The 15,604-nt window shown below is 34.7% G+C and overlaps 1 protein-coding gene across 1 annotated transcript; it reads right to left on the minus strand.

Moving 5' to 3' along the window:
• Window positions 1-781: 781 nt before the first annotated feature.
• Window positions 782-14,523, minus strand: LOC142356934 (copine-1-like). The gene is made up of 5 exons (XM_075408677.1): window positions 14,510-14,523; window positions 13,645-13,794; window positions 4,615-4,687; window positions 4,002-4,164; window positions 782-822 (listed from the first exon to the last, which is right to left on the minus strand). The coding sequence occupies exons 1-5, from the start codon at window positions 14,521-14,523 to the stop codon at window positions 782-784; spliced, it is 441 nt and encodes a 146-aa protein (XP_075264792.1).
• Window positions 14,524-15,604: the final 1,081 nt, after the last annotated feature.

Raw genomic sequence — 15,604 nt, forward strand, 5'->3', positions numbered from 1 at the left:
ACGACAAAAGCCTAGAAAAGGCATTACAAGCAGCCCCAAATGCAAATCACAGCACCAGTAACAACCACAAAACGCAAAAGTACACTCAAAGCAGCGTACCAATTCGAAATAAAATCAAAGCAAGCTGCATTGGCCCAATCCAAACTTGAGCAGGCAAAAAGACGACAAGTTAGAAGCTCCTCCGTTATAAGCACTGACCTAGATCGGTGGAATAAGTCTGACACAGTTGAAGTTATCAACTTGGTGTTCGACTCACCCCAGAAGAGCCCTATCACCATAGTGACCTCCAGTTCCCCAAAGGACTTCATGGTTCAGAAAAGCCTGGGCCGAAAATCTATTGACAAGATAGTCCAGAAACTACACGTACACCAAGAACTCCCAGTACAAGCTTCGCAACAACCCATTCAGAGTAACCAACCAGCACGCGAGCCAACAACTGTAACAATTCCTGACAGCCCAGCAACCGTGGCAATCACTATTGAGTCGGACGAAGATCACGACCCCATAGCGGAAGATCCCTTAATAGAAAGCCAATCCAACCCGCAGGCTGAAACACAAAGGGAATTTACAAGAATTGGAGAGGATGCACCAAACATCCCAATTGAACATGCCCTTTCGGATGAGAAAGAAACTCCCAAAAGCAGGACGAACCGCAGGACAGCCCGATATCGTCGTACAGTACAGCAACGTCGAAGATCTCACCAAGGACGACCAGGGAACAAAACCCCATATCATCCCTCGGCACCAAGGACATTAAACAGCTGAAAAACATTTTCGACAACTAGTGGTCGAATATTCGGGGAGAGATGTACGGGAGTACCCCTAGAGTGAAACCAAGAGTCAACCATTTTTTTGAACACTGTTAAACGATATGCGTTTATACTAATGGCCCAATCAGATCAATAGCGCATACAGCAGCTTCACCCACTTGAACCCAAGCTTAGTTATCTACTTCATTCTCGTGCAGTATTCTCTCTTTCGTCAAGTTATAGCAATTTTGTTACCTTGCGGTTAGTTGTGCTAAACGCTGACAGGTATTGTCTGGTCGCGCCTCTATCTCTCTAAAGCTGCGAATGAATCACCGTTTTTTGCCTTAACCGGTATCAAGTACAGTTGAATTGGGAAAGTTGAAATTGCTCTTTTGAAATAACCACAATAATGATAATAATAATAATAATAATAATAATAATAATAATAATAATAATAACAATAATAATAATAATAATATTAATAATAATAATAATAATAATAATAATAATAATAATAATAATAATAATAATAATAATAATAATAATAATAATAATAATAATAATAATAATAATAAAAGTAAGAAGAAGAAGAAGAAGAAGCAGAAGACGACAAGCAAGAAGAAGAAGAGAAAGAAGAGGTAAGTTGAGAAAATGCGATCTAAAAGAGCAATTACAATCGAAATGCTCTTTGCTAAATTTTGTTATGATCTAAGGTACAACATCTGCAGATTGGGTTCTCGGTTGCTCTTATAGATAAGAAACTTAAATTAGAAAATAGTGACCAGCGTAATAAAAAAGTCAGCAAACTCATAAAAACAGGAAGAAGAAGACAAAATGCAAAAATAAGTATAATCTTGCTCTTATTCCTGATGACTTACGCCAAGCTCCATTTTGTTATGATGAAAGGGCACTCTGATCCCATTTGAACCTAAAAATAATAAACTAAATGCTTTGATATGTGGCCCGTGCACAATATGTTAAATCTTTGGTTAATTGAGCGTGGTACTTGTGAAAATACTAGTAAAAAGGGAAAAGTGGAAATAATAAATAGATTATTCAGAAGAAAATTATAAATTTAAAATAAAGTTATTTAGAGTGATGAGCTCGTCTGGTTGGATGGATGTTTGTTCAATGTCTGAATTAAATCCTTTCTCTGGCTTTTACCAAATATGGTTTCTATCACCATGGTAAATAAATCAAGTCAATGATGATATTTTAATTTTATTGATATTGCTTGAAGCCCGAGGTTTGTCTAATGAAATGTCTATTTTGTTTTCTTGACACCTATAAACATTGTGTCAGCCATAAATTGGGTAACAAATTATTTTTTAAACTAAATCTTTGACCTTGAAGCCCAGGTTTTCTTCGTGATCATTTTATAAACCTTTGACACTCACAACATGACCGTGGTTCACTTTAAAATAGACTGCATGCTCTTCAGGAGTTATTTAGACAAGTCGGCATTTTGTGTTCAGAAATGTTATTGCAAAGCTGGCATAAGATAACATGAAACCAATGAGTAGTCTGCTAATTTTTTATCTGACAAAGCTCTAGCGCTGAATTAAGTTCAATGAGCATATCATATCCAAAATTTATAATTGAATGCAATAACAATTTGTCAACTTAAAAAAAATTAATTTCTTTTCCGCAAAATCTTTTTTTTTCTTTTGATAATGAAAGACTGAAAAACTATTTGACAAAGAACTAACCAGTTCTGCATAGACAGTTTCTAAAAAATCCTCCTCTCGCTGCGCGAATTACGTCAGATTTTTTAACATAAGAAAGCAAGCGATAAAAATTTTATTTGCAGCTTTCATTTTATAGCAACAACACACATTGGGAAGCCGAAAAGGCAAATGAACGCTATTTTTCCACTGATCAATTTTTTGCAATTGAGCATTATTACAAATGAAAGTTACGAAATAAATAACGATATTTTCTGGAAATTGGTTGCCTGATTGAATTGTTTTGGGCAAAATAGGCGAAATTCGTTATAGTTGGTTTTTTGAGCGCAAAAACCAACATTGGTTGAAATTGAAAAATAGTTCCGCCAATATTTGACTTTTATGGCTCAGAACATCCTTTCTGTCAACACTAGATGCTTCTGATTTACTATTACTTTGCTTTCAGTGAAACTAAAATATATCGTTCAGAACTAAGAACGAAGAATGGCTCAGTAAAAAATTATTCACTTTTGTATTAAAATTTTAATCAGTTTTAGTTGGAGAGTCTTCTTCAGCACTCTAAATATATCTGCAAAACAACGCACCACATAAGATTAGTCTGCAAACGTTGAAGATCCAATTATCAAGCTCTCAGTCAAAGTTTTCAAACAGAAATTTGCGATATTATAATTAATTGAAATTGAACATTTGTAATAATAACAAAGCTTTATATTTCATCTAGTTAGTGCAAACAGTAACTGCAAGTTATTCCAAATGTCTGGCTACTTTGCTTACTATTAAAGAGACTTTCAAACTTTTTGCTCAGGAGATAGTTATTAATTGGGGTCTTTCCCATTATAACCCCCCCCCCCCTCCCCCATGAAATTATAGCCCACCCCCATTATGCAATAATTACCATGTGGGGGGGGGGGGGGGGCTATAGGTTATCTGACCACTAAGCTGGGGGGCTATAATTGGAAGACCCATTAATTGATATAGGAATAATTTTATAAGAAAGACAATTTTCTAGATATTTTTAGCGAAATATCAAATTGTCATGTTGATCAATGTCATTCATTAACTGTTGATTATCAATATGAAACGTGCAACAATGAAAAAGATTTCATAGCTTGAAATGTTAACAAAATAACAAAACAATTGAAAAATAACCGTTTTAATGTTCATTGGATTTTTTTGGAAACTTCAACATTAAAAACGGTTTTGAAATTGTTTCAAATCAGACAATAGCAGTTTCGTGCTAATACGGCAAAAATAGACAATTTGTACTCAAAGGTTGTTTTTTTTAACCAGCTATGTTTGTTTATCGGCTAAAAAATGATGAATTTTTCTCGATTCAATTTTTTTAATCGATCAAATTATTCTCAAGTTCTATTTTAATCATCCCTGGTCTATGGGATCAAGTTCGAAAAGACTTTAGTCAATAAAAGATTCAACGCCTTACAGATTTTTATTGGATACTAATCCTAGCTTTGTATGAGAATTACACCCATTTGCCAATATTGACAAAGCAGAAAAAACTTGAAAACCAGAGCAAAAGAGATAGTAATTGCTCGAGTAACATATTTACCATTAGAAGCAGAGTAATCGATAGCGACAGTGAAGTTGAGTTGCAGTCCCGCCTGAACAAAGTGTGAAAATTCCCAGTCTTCTTCTAGTTTGTGTCTCTCTAGGAATATGAGACCACTGTTCTTGTATGAACTCTTCTTTTCCTTCTTCTTAGGGTGGATCAACTAAATTTAATTCAAACATTACTACATCTTTAGTAAATTTCTCAAAGATCTTTAGATAATTTCTCAAAAGTTGTCCAATTGGGGCCCAAATTCGTGAAATTTACCCTGGAAGCACTTTTCACCCTATCAAGGCTGAGGTGCCAGACCGAAATAAGGCATGTCCAGAACGGAGAAGGAGATCATGGGGTGCGTCTCCGGACTCGAAGCCACGAATGTCTGGACGTATGCAGATTCAGTCTGATACGGTCTGGACATACTTGATTTCGGGCTTGGACCTCAGCCTGGGGCTCTTACATAAATAATTCAAGAGGGAATCATCCGGGGGGGGGGGGGGGAGGAGGACGAGGAGGTCTTGGTGGTGGTGGTGCGGGATTGGACTGGAGGTAGCAGGGAGGATGGGGGGGAGTGGGGATTGCAGCCAGAGTAAGCTTGTGAAATCATTACTTTTACCTGGAATTCTTTTCCACTTGATTGAGAAGTGAGCTCAGCGGCAGTTGTGTAGAAGGTGCCAATCAAGTCGTGCCTCGAACAAAAACAACAACGTCCATTAAGTCACCTGGTAGCAATTATTAAATCCCTCTTTTTATCGGGATGGGGTGATAAGGTGGCCTATAATCAATTTTCATATAATGAAGAGACGCTTTTCCGTTTGTGTCCCCCCCAGTACGTATGCACCCCCCCCCCCCCCCCCGTTACTGAGCACGTGCCATTACATAGTAAATCATTATGTATAAATATGGCACATGCGACTGGGGGGTGCAAATAATATGCGCCCACTAAGCTGGGGGGGGGGGGGGGGGGGGGGTTGCACAAACGGAAAAATCCGAAAATACAAATTGTCAGAAAAAGAGTATGCCTCTTTGTTAACTAATTTTTGCATTATACTTGCATGGTTATCAGGGACTTTTTTTTTGAAACATGTAAATTACTCAGACTATAAATTGTATGGTTACCCTTAGATATCATATGACGGTTAGTATCAGTAACCACTGCAAATCTTGCAAAATTACACGTTAACTGCTTCCCCCAAATATTGTGAATGGTGTCAGGACAATTTGCCAAATTTCATTTTATTCAATGCCGTTCAATGCCATTTTACCAAACCTGCCATTTTTACCCAATGCCATTATACCCATTGCCATCTAACCCAATTTACCCTATTAATAAATTTACCAGAAGTTTACCCGACTATTTAGCCGACTATACAATAAAATGGCCTGGCCCCTGGGACTTGATACGAAACCATCACAACCTAACATGGGATTATATTTTCCACATAAATATTTTAAATCATCTTTGTAAAAGCGACTGCTAACTTGTAATGATAATTGAATGAAAAAAAATTCAAAGAGAATTGGGTAAGTTGGTATTGGGTTAAATGGCAGATTGGGTATGATGTCATGTAAGCATCGTAAATATTGAATAATTTGCGACAAATAAAAGAACATACGATGATTTCTGAAAAAATGGAAAAAAATAACCAGTATCCAAATAATCGAAGTTTTTCCTGGCTGATTTGAATCGAATGGCGTAATTCGCTATGTCAAGTTGAAAGCACAGAGGCAAATACATAGAGCAGCAAATATACTAAGATAAGTCTTAATTAGCTGAAGGTTATAAGTGGTTCGAGCTTCAATTACCTCACTACTTTTCAATCTAACCTTTGCGTTGACCCGTTTTTACAAGCAGGCAATAGATAAACAAAACAAATAAAAAATTGATTGCGAAGAATTGGCGCACAAATATCCTTTTGAGTTGAAAATAATAAAGGTTGTACTTGAGAGAACCAAGTCAGCCAGTACGAGGTCATATATACAATTGGCAACGCAATACGAATTGGCAATACTCAGCTTGCGATTGCAGCTGTTCTTTGGTCTGCTCGTTTTTACGATCTCACAATCTTTATGGTTATATTGAACAAGGAGGCTCGTTAATGTGCGTTCGCACATGATATTCCGACCCGAGCTCATCTACACTTTTGACTTAATTGTCAACCAAATCAAGAGATAATAAAAATAGATGTTTGAGTTTAAAAAAAAAATGTTTAAAAACCTAACTACTTATTGAACTACATAATGACATGCCTCATTACAGCGCTGACGAGATCTGTCATTGAAAAAACAAAGAGAAAAAATCAAACAACAAAAGAAGCAAAAACAAAAATTTCAAGGCAAAAACTAAGTATCTAAATTTGAACGCACCTAGTAACAACGCCAAAATGCAATCGTATAAAACCTTAACTGCACGAATAAACTTTGTCCATACTATACAGCAGATGGCAATTTTCCTTAACGAGACTAGGTAACAAAGTCGACAAACGGAAATAATTAGGCGAAATTGAAAAATCAATCAATTTTTTTTTAAACCAAATAATTTCTAAAGTCTTTAAAATCATTAGCTTTTAAAGAAATAATTATGAATAAATTTACTAAACATTTATTAGGAAACTAATAGGACCTGTTGTTGGTTAGATTAGGTCATATGAACGGACTACAGAAGCAGAAAAATAAAAAAAAATAAACAAATTGCGAAAACACAAATTATTGAAGCCATTAAAATCATTAGCTATTATCTGAATACTATGTATTCTTCCTTTCATTTTCATTCATACTAATGCAACTAAAATTATACTGAAAGTTTAAATAAGTGCATTTGGGCCACATTTGAAAATCATTGAGATCTGTTATTACGCGAATGTGCTAAAAGAAGAGAAAAGAAACACAGTACACCACTAAAATTTTATTTAAACGAATATTGTCCACAAACAAAATATCAGTTATGACATGATTTCACTAGACATTTAAATTTTTCGAATACAAGAAATTCAATGTGACTTGTCAATAATGAGAATCAGCTATAATTTGACGAAAAAAAACAGCAAAAAGTGAAAAGTTTAAAAAATCATTGAAAATATATAATATCATAAATTTTGAGACTATTTGCTAAAAAAGGACTGCCTCGGTTAACATCAATTTTGAATACTCAATTACAACTTTTTGAGACCGGTCAGCATTTTACGCCTACCTAAAGATTTAAATAAATAGGCAAAAACCGCTAATTCAAAAAAAAAATGAGCGAGAAAAGTGTCAAAGCCATTAAAAAATATTTTTTCGGTAATGACTTGTCTATCATTCATTAATTTTTTAACAACATGGGATTCTTTTTTTTTCAATATATCACTTGAAAATATCAATAAATATGAACAAATACATTAAAACCACGAAATTTCTGAGAAAACCGGTAGTATCAACGCCATTAAACACAATTGCTTTAAGCGAAAGGCAATAAAAACGCTCGATGGGAGCATAAGAATGATGCCTTGACAAGAAGACAAGGATTTTTGTCATTGACAAGTCATTGATACGATAAGACATTACAAAAAGTTATTGACTAGGAAGACAACAACAAATACAGGCAAAAACCAAAAGTTCAGAAGAAAAGTGCGAGAAGAAAGTGTCTAAGCCATTTAAACCAAAAGTTTTTCTTTGACATTTTTCTCTATGATCCATTGTGCGTCCTTTCTAAGCCAATTGGAACTAATATTAAGATGATAATGTGATGAGATTTCAGAAGAACCAAATACAAATCCAAAAATTTTCCCAATGTCAAAAAAAATTGTGAAAAGTTGCGCTACGATTTTATCAAACCAATTGTTGGAAGTTAAAGCCTCAAATTAGATAATTTTTGATGAAATAGGAAAGAAAGAGTTCCGGTAATTACTGAGACGTTCGTACAGTTCACGAAGATATGTTTACGATTGGTTATTTTTCAAAAATTTTTTCGAAAAATTATTTTTGAAGCCTTAACAGACAATAAGTTCAATAGCTTTCACAGAAATTAATAAATACTCTCAGTCGTGACTCCATAGAAAAACAAAGATGTTTGTCATGCATGGGTAATCAATAAGATATCACAATAAGCCTTATGACTATGAAAACAAAAACAAATACAGGCAAAAACCAAAAAATCAGAAGAAAATTGCGAGAGAAAGTGTCGAAGCCAATTACACCAAAAGCTTTTCTCTGAACACTTTATTTATGATCCATTGAACGTCTTCCTTAAACGAACGGGAGCTGTCCAAATTAGGATAATGTGATATAATTTCAAAAGGATTCAAAAATACAAAAATATCCAAACATTTTAAAATTGTTTTTGAAATCTTGTGGCATCGAAGTCATAAAACCAATAGTTAGAAAATAAAACCGCTAAGCAGACTAGTTTTGGTTGCGGTAGAAAGGAACGGTTTCCTGACAGTACTGAGGTTGACTTACAGTTTTCAAAAATATGTTTATGGTCGGTTAATGTTTAAAAAAATTTCGAAAAAATATATATAGAGCCTTAACAGCCATTAGCTGTCCAATCAAAGCAATGAATAGCTTCACTAATGCTCATTATGAAATTCATTGCACTTTTAGTTAACAATTTTATGCCATAGGGCTCCAAAATCTCAGTAAAACCTCAAAAAAAATCAAAATTTCATTAAAAATTACAAAAGCTCAGAGTCGAAGCCATAAAAAATATGTGCGATTCCTTGAAAACGTGTTTTTTGTTCATTAGGCGTCGTTTTAATGTAAATCAGGTTTATCATTAACCAAACATCGATATGAAAAGTGAACAGTCTCTAGGTGACCTAAATATATGAAGTTTTCTAAAAAAAAAACTGCTCTCAAATAGAAATCGAATTGTTTTTATAGTAAACTTCCCCATGAGACCAGAACTAATCTTTTTATCACTTTTTGTGTAATAGGATTAGGAATTTGGTTCATTTTGTTGCGTGAAATGTAATTTTGAATAAAACCTTTTTCAAAGAAAAGATCATAATTTGAAGAAAAATTACACTAAAAGTGAACGAAATCATACCAAATATCACGTCTTCACACAAAACTTCAATCCTCGATAACTACTCGAAAAAACCGAAATTCAAAAAAATCTTCTTAATTTCAAAATTCCAGGCTGGACGAGATTTTTAATGATACCCCTCACGTTTCTCTACGATGAATATATCGATCGGCCAAAATCGACGGAACAAAAAAAACCCATTTGAGTATATAGTTCCTTCCCCCACAAGTGGGGTCGGAACAATAAACTAAGTTTGAAAACTAACTTTCACAATTATGACCTTCTACGAACTGAAATATTGGTATTTTCAGTTAGCAAGTAAAAATAGACTTCAAAAATAGACACCAGTCTGTTATGTGCAGGTGAATGCAGACAATAGCGATTGGTTTGTTTTTTTTTTTACAATCAGTTCACCACAAGATTCCTTTGGCGCCATTTCCGTTTTTGATTTTCTGATCACCGCAATTTTGCTTTTTGCGTTTGCTCGTTTTTACGAACCAACATTCTTTCATAGATTCGTTATATTTTACCGAGGGTCTTTATCTATGCACTATAATTGCAATCGGTTATTTCCTCTCATTGTTCATTTTGATCATTTTTTTTCAAAATTTTTGCTAAACGACCATAATCTAATCTTTCCTATAGAGCAGAAGATTATATGACACAGTTTCTGCATGACAAAACAAACAGACTTGACTCCTTTGCAATATTGAAACACAATAAATATAGAAAACATTTGCAATGAAACCCCAATTAACATAATCATTAAAAATTGATCTTTATCTTTTTGCTCAGATAGTTATAAAAATATATCCAGCTTAAATAATTCAGAGAGTTCAATTATAACTTTTTATTGTTCCGACCCCACTTGTGGGGGGAGGAACTATATACTCAAATGGGTTTTTTTTGTTCAGAAAATTTTGGCCGATCGATATATCCATCGTAGAGAAATGTGAGTGGTATCATTAAAAAGCTAGTCCAGTGTAGAATTTGAAATTAAAAAGATTTTTTCGAGGAGTTACCTAGGATTGAAGTTTTGTGTGAACACGGGATATATGGCATGATTGTTCACTTTTAGTGTAATTTTTCTTCAAATTAAGATATTTTTTATAGAAATATTCAAAATTCAAAATTAAAATTCAGGACACAAAATGAAACAATTAAGAGTTCCTAATGGACAAAAGGCGACAAAAGAGAATAGTTCTAGTCTCATAGGGAAGTTTACTATAAAAAAAAATTGAATTCTATTTCACAGTTTTTTTTTAGAAAACTATTCATATCTTTTTTTGTTTTCTTGGGTCACCTAGCCACTAGTCAATTTTCATATCTAGGTTCTGTTAATGACAAGCTTGATTTACAGTTCAATAAAGCCCGTTGAACAAATAATTCGTTTTCAAGTAATTGCGCGTGTTTTTTTGGCTTTGACTCTGCGTTTTTGAAATTTTAAATGAAATTTTGATTTTCTATTTGAGGTTTTACCAAAATTTTGGAGCCTTTTGCCATTGTTTTGTTGATTAAAAGTGCAATAGGTTTTGTAATAAGCATTACGTGAACCTATCTGGAGCTTTCAGTGGACAGCCAATGGTTGTTAAGCCTTTAAAATTGATTTTTCGAGAAAATTTTTTTAAAATTAACGGATTATAAACTATTATTTGTGAAGTATAAGTCAGTCTCAGTAGTCAAGGCCCCATTTTTTTTCTACTGCAACAAAAATCTCGTTAGTAATTTTATCTTCTAACAACTGTTTTTATACCTTCAATGCGACAAGTTTTCAAAAAATTTAAAAATTTTTTGGATTTTTTCTTAATATTGGTTCCTCTTGAAATCTAATCACATTTTCCTGAAATGGATATCTCCCATTGGCTTAGAGAAGACGTTCACTGGCCGATGGATAAGATTTTCAGAGAAAATTTTTTCTATTGAATGGCTTCGACACTTTCTTCTCGCCCTTTTCTGCTGAATTTTTGTTTTTTGTCTATATTTGTTGTTGTTTCCGTAGTCATGAAACTTAATGTCACATCTTATTGATTACCAATCCATGACAAATATTCATGTCCTCAAATGAAAGCTTACGCTCCAATCGAGCGTATTCAGTAACTTTTGTTGAAAGCTATTGAAATTAATTTACCAAAATCAATATGTTTATCTTCTAAGTATTGGTGTTCGATGCACGATTTTTCATATATTTTTTTAGTTTTTGGATATTTTCTTGGTAATTTTGTTTCCATTTGGAATCTTAACACATCATCCCGATTTTGATTGTTCCATTGGCTCGCAGATGACGTTCAACGAATCATATATAAAATTTATAGGGAACAATTTACGGTTTAAATGGCTTCAACACATTCTACTCGCAATTTTCTACTAAATTTTAGGATTTTGCCAGTTTTTCTTTTTGTTTTCATTATCTATGACTTATTGTAAGGTCCTATTGATGACTCATTGATGCCAAACATATTTTTTGTCTCATCGAGTCATAACTTAGTGTATTTATTAGCTTCCGTTGAAAGCTGAAAGAATTAATGGCGTTGATGCTACGGGTTTTCTCTAACAATTCGTGGTTTTAATGTTTTTGTTCATCTTTGTTGACCTTTTGGAGTCAAATTGTTCAAAAAATGTTTTTTTGAAGTAGCATTAAAAGAATGAACGTTGTCATCAGCCTCTGTATAAAGATTGATTGAATGATTTTACCCGAAGCAGTCAGTTAACTGCGAATAGTCTTAAAGTTTATGATATTATACATTTTTGAGATTTTTAAGTCTTTTTCAGGTTTTTTAGTTTTTGTTGTTCTTTTCATCAACGTAAATTTCAGTTTCATCATTGACAGGTCAAATACAATTCCATGTATTTAAAAAATTAACATTTTTGCTGATATTATGACGTAACTGAATATGCGTTTTTAAAAAAGTTATGTTAGTGGTGTGTATTTGTTTTGTTCGTAATTTTTTTAAAGTTTTTTTTGCATATTTAGTCCTTTCCTATAGCTTAGTCTAAGCAGAGACAGCTGCTTTTGTTTTCGTTATGACTTTTCCGTAATTTTATCATGAATTATTTCGTTAAAAGCTAACTATTTTTAAGACTTCCGAAATTTTGTGGTTTAAAAAACGTTGATTGATTTTTTTTGTTTCGCCTCATCATTTCTTCTCTCTGTCGCCTTGTTACCTAGTCTTATTAATCCCATCTGATTTGTAGTTAGAAAAATAAATTTGTGTAGTTGGGATTTTGTCTGATTGTAATTTGACGTCGTTATAGGTTCCTTTAAATTAAGATTTTGAGTTTTTGGCGTGAAATTTTGTTTTTGTTGCTTTTTCTTGTTGTTGTTTTTTTCTTACAGACTTGTTGATGGAATATCTTGTTGTAATGGGGCTTGACACTATTCAATTATCATCTTGGTTGTATAACGATTTTATAAAGCTCAAACACCTATTTTTGACATCTCTTTGTCAAAAATGTAAGTCAGAAGACATTTAAGTCAAAAATGTAGATGAGCGCGGGTCGGAACATCATGTGCAAACGCACATCAACGAGCATCCTTGTTTGATTTCTAATTTGGGCCATTTTTATTTTTCTTTGCCTTTTACAGCGCAACTCAAAGTGTGTCCTTGAATATTCATTGTTGTCAAACGTTTCAGTCGGTCAACAAATTAAAAATTTTTGCGGTGAATTTTTCCACTATTCTCAGCATTTCGGATATAAATTTGCTAGCATAATTCAGAACCGGGCGTTTCAACAGCTTCAAATTTAGATTTTGTGACTCTGCGTAAAACTTACTGAGAACTTCTAGATTTTAACGAGAACCGGCTAGAGGTCGGAGATGTTGAGCCAGAATTTTGAATTTGTTTCTGCCTAGTCAAGTATCATAGCTTTAAACACACTCGTGCAGTTTTAAAATGACCAAAATTTGCAGCACCAGAAAATGATATGCCCGAAATTCTTACTTCAATTGTATTTTTACAAGAACATCCCAGTCAGTTCACTCCCTAGTGATGAGCGGATTCTATTCTAGTTAACTAGACTTAATTAGATTTACGATCAGTTGCTTAACTATTTCAGCTTGATCAACCTTCAAATGCAGCCAGGTAAACAAGGAAAAATATCGAAGAATTCAAAATCTTGCAAGATATTTGCAAGATGATTGAAATCTTGCAAGAATCTTATACGCAGATTGCAAGTAGTATGTATTCCATTCCAAGATTGCTTGCAAGATTTTTGCAAGATTTGAATTCTTCGATCACTAGGGCAGTGAAACTGATGAAATTGAATTTCTGGATTTAGTTATAGGAACATGGCACGTAAACTTCGGCACTGCAGATTTACAGGGCTTTAAAACTTGCACGTGCTTTTTTTCAGTAATGGTTAAGTGACTCTGCTTGAAGTCACTGAGAACTTCTGGCGTTTATCGAGAACCGCGAAGCGGTTTGAGATATTAAGTCAGAATTTCGAAGTGACTTCTGCAGAGTCACTTAACCATGCTTAAAACACGAAACGCGCACGTTTTAAAATGACGAAAGTCAACGAAATTCAACTTCTGGCTAAGTAGCAACTTCTGGCATTTTGACTTCTGGCACTGCAGACTTTCGGCATTTTAAAATGTGCACGTGAGTGTTTTATTTTAAGTTCCGACAATAAAGGTTAACTAACTTGCCATCCCTTTCATGATCGTAACAGTCTATCTTGAGTTCGAGTTGTGGGTTGTTGTCACAAAAGGTGGCACAGTTGATGCGAAATGCGGGCCAGTTCGGGTTCAGGTCATCCCGAATCACTGTAGTCTGACCAACTGGAGTGAAACCACTGGAAATAATAAAAAATAACGGTTAAAGGATCTTAATTTTTAAAAAACTTGGTTGCCCCGGTAAAATCTTACAAAAGGACAGAAACAACCCTGTTCGAACTCCAACGCTCATCTCGCAAGATTCTTGCAATTGGCGCTTATCTTACAAGATGCAAGATGCGGACGCTTATCGCAACTTGCAAGAAAATTTCAAGTTATTACCCGACAACTACCAAATGAAGATTAAAATTTTGGCATTCAAATATTGCAGTGCTGTGGGTTACGTATCAATTTGACCAATGTCAAAATTACCCAAAATACCAATTTTACACAACAAAAGAGATCCGCTCAATTGGGGTGCAATTTTCACCCAAAGTGTGTACAAATTCTGTATGGCATCTGATCTGAAATAAAATATCAATTTCGAGTCATTTTGAAGTGCCAATAGTTGTTTTTTAAAATATAGTGATTCCCAGCGCTAGTATTATCACAGACGTCTGAGTTTTCGAGGAATCACTAGGATTATCAACCGTCTGTGTGCAGTTTATGTGTAAATTCACTATCGATATCCGACAGGCATATACTTTACAGCCATTAGAAATTGTCGCAAAATGTGATTTGATGTCACATTTGTTCAACTACGGTTGCATTTCGTCATGCCCGGACCTAGCTTCAAGTGTAAATCAGTACTGAATCTTTTTAACTCCATCATGTTTTTTACTCTTCCAAGTTAACTGTTCATGGCACATATTAGACATTTCATTGTAAATTACAGGACAAATAAAATCTTTTCTCGGTTATTCTTATGCCCAGCATGATTATTGTACGGCGAATTATCTGCGCATTATGCCTTTTAAGCGGGTAATTATCTGCGCATTATGCTATTTAAGCGGGTAATTATATGCGCATTATGCGTTTTAAGCGGGTAATTATATGCGCAGGATCCGCGTTTGCAGCTTTCTGCATATGACTCAGGCATAGACAGATACATGTAAATCTATTTATACGCGCTACTCAATGCTATGCTCTACTCAATGCTATGCTCTACTCAATGCTATGCTCTACTCAATGCTATGCTCTACTCAATGCTATAATTATGCTCTACTCAAAAGGCGGTTTTGAATTGACAAATGAATTAAGAAATGAATATGCCAAAAACATGCAGCTTACAAACGGGAAATGAACAGATTCACAGAGTGTAAATGTTTGAGTTTAAATGACTCCGTCTCCGCCTCCACCTCCGTCTCCGCCTCCACCTCCGTCTCCGCCTCCACCTCCGTCTCCGCCTCCACCTCCGTCTCCGCCTCCACCTCCGTCGCCGCCTCCACCTCCGTCTCCATCTCCGCAGACTAAATTCAATGAAAATATCTTTTATATATATATATAATATTGGATAAATATTCGGATAAATAAATATATATGTATGTATATATATATTGGATAAATTTCGACCCCCCCCAGCTTAGTGTTTAGATAACCTATAGTCCCCCACCCCCCCCCCCCCCCCAACTTAGTTGTCAGATAACCTAGCCCAGCATCATAATCGGGGGGGGGTATGATGGGAGGCCCAAATATTATAGCAAAATTAGGGAGGTTCTTACGTAGGTTGCGCTGGGTCGGGTGGTTAGGGGGAGGGGTGGGGGGGGTGTTAAATTGAAGAAAGAAAGAAAGTGAGTGATGGGGGAGGGGGTTTATAGGGGGCAGTTATGCCGAATGGTCGCCAGTTGCAACCATACAAAGGATTAAAGGGGTCTGTGTGACTAGATCATACCTTTGATTTGAATTAATTGTTTGAATTAATGGGAAAGACCGATTATTGTTACTGCATGA

Source organism: Convolutriloba macropyga, unplaced genomic scaffold (assembly GCF_964194025.1).
Source record: "Convolutriloba macropyga unplaced genomic scaffold, txConMacr16.3 SCAFFOLD_3128, whole genome shotgun sequence".
NCBI lineage: Eukaryota > Metazoa > Xenacoelomorpha > Acoela > Convolutidae > Convolutriloba > Convolutriloba macropyga.

Excerpts from the sequence above, each read along its gene's own strand:
- LOC142356934 (XM_075408677.1), bottom strand. Across the intron at positions 4,165-4,614 it reads CAAGTGGAAAAGAATTCCAG|TTGATCCACCCTAAGAAGAA; the intron begins GTAAAAGTAATG and ends AATTAAATTTAG. Across the intron at positions 823-4,001 it reads CGATTACTCTGCTTCTAATG|GGGTACTCCCGTACATCTCT; the intron begins GTAAATATGTTA and ends GTTTCACTCTAG.